This window comes from Vitis riparia, chromosome 12 (genome assembly GCF_004353265.1).
Source record: "Vitis riparia cultivar Riparia Gloire de Montpellier isolate 1030 chromosome 12, EGFV_Vit.rip_1.0, whole genome shotgun sequence".
NCBI lineage: Eukaryota > Viridiplantae > Streptophyta > Magnoliopsida > Vitales > Vitaceae > Vitis > Vitis riparia.
The window spans coordinates 21,711,424-21,716,540 of record NC_048442.1 but is presented as its reverse complement, the minus strand read 5'-3'; the positions used below and the strand labels follow the sequence as shown (position 1 = coordinate 21,716,540).

At 38.8% G+C, this 5,117-nt stretch overlaps 1 protein-coding gene across 2 annotated transcripts; it reads left to right on the top strand.

Annotated features, from left to right (window-relative positions):
* On the top strand, window positions 1-3,656 carry LOC117927141 (transcription factor PIF4-like). 2 transcript variants are annotated; one of them, XM_034846556.1, is made up of 10 exons: window positions 1-198; window positions 304-413; window positions 516-610; window positions 714-1,596; window positions 1,685-1,783; window positions 1,860-1,925; window positions 2,218-2,283; window positions 2,368-2,667; window positions 2,764-2,878; window positions 3,265-3,656. In XM_034846556.1, the coding sequence occupies exons 3-10, from the start codon at window positions 537-539 to the stop codon at window positions 3,267-3,269; spliced, it is 1,608 nt and encodes a 535-aa protein (XP_034702447.1). In that variant the 5' UTR covers window positions 1-198; window positions 304-413; window positions 516-536; the 3' UTR covers window positions 3,270-3,656. The 2 variants fall into 2 exon arrangements, with proteins under 2 accessions (XP_034702447.1, XP_034702448.1); XM_034846557.1 differs by lacking the exon at window positions 304-413.
* The last annotated feature ends 1,461 nt before the right edge of the window (window positions 3,657-5,117 follow it).

The window sequence follows — 5,117 nt, the reverse complement described above, 5'->3', positions numbered from 1 at the left end:
GCTTTGTGTTCCTACTCGATCCCTCCTCCATCCTTTCTGTCATGTCTCTTTCATTCTATTAGAGACGGGGCAGAGGAGCTTTAAAGGGGCTAAACCATTCCCTGTTTCTTGCTAAACTCAGAGGACCTAATCCATTCCCAGTTTCTTCTTCAGCTCTGAGATACAGTAAGAAAAGAGAGATTCTTTAGCTATTGTCAGGTGTGTGTTGCAGTTTTTTTTTTTCTTCTCTTATTGGGTTCTTTGTTTTTTTTTTTCTGTGAATTGCGTGTCTTCATATGATGGATTTCATGCACCTGTTTTCAGATTGGTTCATTTCACGAGGATGATACTTGAATTCAGCTGTTCTTTTCCTCCCCCCTCTCTCTCTCTCTCATTTGATTTTTACTATTCTATGTTATTGTTGATTCTGTGAGGTGGGTTTTGTTAGTATGTTTTTCTCAATACTATATTATAGTTGGAGATATTCAGATTGAGAGTTATTTCCATGCATCTTGATTTCTTCCTTCTTTTAACAGAAAATCCCAGTCTGGTGAGCCATGAATCACCACCTTCTTCCAGATTGGAATATTGAAGGCGATGTCCCTGTAACCAATCAGAAGAAACCCATGGGGTTAGTACTCTCAGTTTTTGGGTGGATTCCTCTGCTGAAATCTTGGTTTTTACCTGTTTCTGTGTGTTTGGATGTTAATGATTTTGGTGGAACAATTTTACAGGCAAGAGCATGAGCTTGTAGAGCTCTTATGGCGAAATGGGCAGGTGGTATTGCACAGCCAAACACAGAGAAAATCCGGTCTTGCTCCAAATGAGTCTAAACAAGTTCAGAAACATGATCAAACCATGCTAAGGAATGGTGGGTCATGTGGGAATTGGAGTAATTTGATTCAGGATGAGGAGTCAATCTCATGGATCCAATACCCACTGGACGATTCCCTTGACAAGGAGTTCTGTTCTAATTTGTTCATGGAATTGCCGCCCAATGATCCAGTTCAGCCTGAAAAGCCTGTTAGACACTCTGAACAAGAAAAGTCTGTCCCCAATGTCGTCCCCAGCTCACAACAACCTATTTTTAAGCATTTGGGTAGCCCTGAATTCCCAGGAAACCCAATGCCGCCGCCTAAGTTTCAGGTTCCTGGTTCAGTCCAGCAGAATTGCAGCTCAGGAGGATTTGGAAAGATTGTTAACTTTCCTAACTTTTCATTCCCAGGGAGAACCAATTTAGGATCTTCCAAGGCACAACTGGGGGGAAAGGGATCAGGAAATATGGCACAAGGAGGAGATGCTAAAGAGGGTTCAGTCGTGACAGTTGGGCTGAGCCACTGCGGCAGCAATCAAGTTGTGAATGAGGCTGACTTGAGCCGATTTTCAAGCAGTGGCGTTGGCACCGGTTGTTTATCTTCAGGGCATGTCAAGGACAATGTTCCGAGGATAGTTTCTCAGGGGGACAGAAGGCAAACAGAGACGCTTGAACCTACTGTTACTTCATCTTCCGGTGGTGGGTCGGGCAGTAGTTTTGGGAGAACATACAAGCAGTCGACCGACACCAATAGCCACAAAAGAAAGGGCAGAGAAGCAGAGGAATCTGAGTGCCAAAGCGAGGTATTAACTCTCTGCCTTTCTTGACTATACCAGCTTGTAAAATCTCATATGAGTTTATGTGCTGAACAAAGATTTTGCAAACTTGTAGGCTGCTGAGCATGAATCAGCTGCAAGAAACAAGGCATCACAAAGATCCGGGTCAACTAGGAGGAGCCGTGCTGCTGAAGTCCATAATCTCTCAGAGAGGGTAGGATATATAGGATTCCATGGCTTTTCATTGTTTATGATTTTGAAATGATCCTTATACTCAATTCTTAATGCAGAGACGGAGAGATCGAATCAATGAGAAAATGAAGGCATTACAGGAGCTTATACCTCACAGCAACAAGGTAAACTTTCCCATTTTTCCTCTTTTTCTTACTGCTCGGATTTCAGAAATAAGTTATCAATAAAAGAAAAGAAAGAAAGTTAGCCAATGGTTAAGCCTGGTTCAAAGCAAAAGAAAATTTTCAGTCGTTGAGACAAGATGAGATAAACCCTATTCCCTCACAAAACATTAGGCCCTGTAAATATCAGAGTAGGCAAAAAAAGATTGGCGTACCAAACCCCTAGTAGTTGATATAAAGTTTTGTGTAGTGTTTAGTGCTTTTTGGTTAACTGAATTAAATGTTTGCTCTCCAGTCAGATAAAGCATCGATGCTAGATGAGGCAATTGAGTACTTGAAGTCCCTCCAGTTACAACTTCAGGTACATGAAGTTCATAGCCAATAACTAGCTCAATGGACTACCACCAATGAAGCCATTGACATCATTTTCTTGTTTCCATTTCAGTTGATGTGGATGGGAGGTGGTGTCGCGCCTATGATGTTTCCAGGAGTCCAGCACTATATGGCCAGAATGGGAATGGGAATGTGTCCACCTCCACTGCCTTCTATTCACAACCCAATGCATTTACCAAGGGTTCAACTAGTTGATCAGTCCACATCTGCAGTTCCACCGCCAAACCAGCCTCCAATTTGCCAAACCCCAGTCTTGAATCCGGTTAATTATCAAAATCAGATGCAAAATCCCAACTTTTCGGAGCAGTTTGCACATTACTTGGGCTTCCACCCTATGCAAACTCCCTCTCAGGTTAGTTGCTGGCCTTCTCATCTACTGGGAATGAATGGTTTGGCTTTCCCAGTCAATGCATAGTTCCCATGAATCACTGCATTGGTTCTCTTGCAGCCCATGAATGTGTTCAGCTTTGGATCCCAGAGTCACCCCATGGCATCGCCTGCCACCACTGGTGGCACCTCCACTGCAGCTGCTGCAGTTGATGGTGCTCCAGGCAGCAAGTTGGGTGAGTCCTCTCAACTCAGGCCGGTCTTTTGACATTACACCCATTGCATATGATCAACAAAACAACAATTCCCTGAATAAAGCAACCACGGATTTTGAAACTAAAGAAGGAATATTCCCTTAAAAAATATTCAAAACCACCCCAAAGTTAAGTCCTTTGAGTACAAACTTGGACCAAACAAAATGAAACCCTCCCTTCATCCATTACACTGTCTGCAACATCACCATGCATTACACCATTTTCCAATGACTTTAGGATTTTTTTGTAGCAGTCCACAATCCCATCATGTCAAATCCTTTTCACCTTTGTTAAATTCCTTTCCATGTCCATATCCACGATCAAATGCTTTTTCATGTGACAGCCATGTTCCTCTTTGACATTAACAGGTTAATACCAGTGGGTACGCATGCTGCTCGAATGCTTTTGGTTCCATTACACATCAAGTGCGCCCATTGCAAGATGATGATAAAAGCCATCCATTAGTCTTGGTGGATGGCCTAGGCCAGCTCTTCCTACATAGACTAAGGATCCATCAAGTTATGTGTTTACCCATATGGATGAAATTATATCTCAAGCTTTGGATGAAAACGATTCAGTTTCAGTCACTTGCTTCCTTGCAACTTGAGCATGGAGACAAGGATAGCATTGTCAAATAGTCCTTCCCCCTTTCTCTAATGGAGAAATTATTATTTTTGACTCTGGATAATAATGTTTAAAAAAAGGTGGTTATTGTTGGAGCATAATTGGTATGAAAACTCATCATTTTCCTTTCCATGAATGCCCAATTGCTTGACATGAAGGGCCCCTCTGTATCTTTCAGTATGATGGCTATTTTTGCATCACAGTGCTGGTATCTTTTTATCAAAAGAGAAAAAAAAATGATTAAAATTGAATAATATTTGATTTTTTTTAATGATTAATAACAAATACTTTTTTATTTTTTTTGATAAATATATTTTTAATGAAAGGATTTTGAAGAAAGGTTCCTGACAGGCATGAAAATCATGGCTGTCATCTCAAAGGGAAGAAGAAAAAGGGTCATTGTCAGAACTCTCTTCTCTCTGTATCAATCAATCTCTCATAAAAGGAGGGATATGATTTCAAATAGTGATATATGAATTTGTGGCCATGAATTAAGAATTCGTATGGGGGACTTTGAATTGCATCAATTCTTTTGTTTGGTCAAGATGCAAGTAATTGAATGTGTATAGGGGTTGTCATGGGATGAGAATAAAAGCTACCCAACTAGTTGGCCTCATGTTTGGGTACTTTGTATCTATGACACCAAGTTAAATTGTTAATGGCCTTGTCATGGGACCTGTACAACCCCACACATGGCCTGTGGGGAAGGACTCACCATGATTCATGACTTGTGTCCCTCACCCTCCTGTTCATTTTCGTGAGTCTTAGGGATGTGAACATTGCAACTGGTTAATTTAATTTACATACACTCGTCGGCTGTGGTGTAAATATATCCTATTACCATTAGTTTTAAATTTAGTTATTTAGTACTTTTATAAACTTATTTAGTTTATAAAATTCATTTTTTAAAGAAGTTTTATGTAAATGTGTTTAATAATTTTTCTAAAAAATAAATTTTGTTCTCTTAAAATATATTTTATAGATGAAATATATCTATAAGGGTGTTGATTAATAAAATTTGTGATTAATATGTCACTCAAACCACATACACGAGTAGAAAATAAAATTAAAAAAAAATGTGATTCAGTGATCAAAGTGATCTCTATGTCCTCGAAGTGTACTAACACTCAACAATTCACTAATAAAAACGAATGAAAAAGTTACAATGGTAAAACTCTCAAAAAAAACCCTTTCAATTGCGATTACATTCTTAGAAAAAAATTAAATATATAATAGGGGTAAACATGTAAATCAACACAAAATTTCTGCAAAGGACGTTGCTCCCTTCAACCCCCATGAGCTAATCGGACAACTTGATCCCTATGATTTCATCGAAGAGCTCGACTCTTGTGAATTGATCACTGAACAACTCAACCCCGACATTCCAAGCAAAACATAATAAAACTGATTTAGGTTTCACAATCCAATATAATAAAGACTTAGTATATTTATATTAATCTTCAAAGTGTGTAAAAGAAATTAATCTCAAATAAAATCAAATTTAGTAAATCTGTAATTTTTTCACAATTGTTCTATTTAATGGATTTATTTAAAAATAACATTTGAATCATAAGATATATGAAATAAGATAAGAAAT

Coding starts and splice junctions, on each gene's coding strand:
- LOC117927141 (XM_034846557.1), top strand. CDS start 537: ATGAATCACCACCTTCTTCCAGATTGGAATATTGAAGGCGATGTCCCT. Junction 611..713: donor AATCAGAAGAAACCCATGGG/GTTAGTACTCTC, acceptor ACAATTTTACAG/GCAAGAGCATGAGCTTGTAG. Junction 1,784..1,859: donor TCCATAATCTCTCAGAGAGG/GTAGGATATATA, acceptor TTCTTAATGCAG/AGACGGAGAGATCGAATCAA.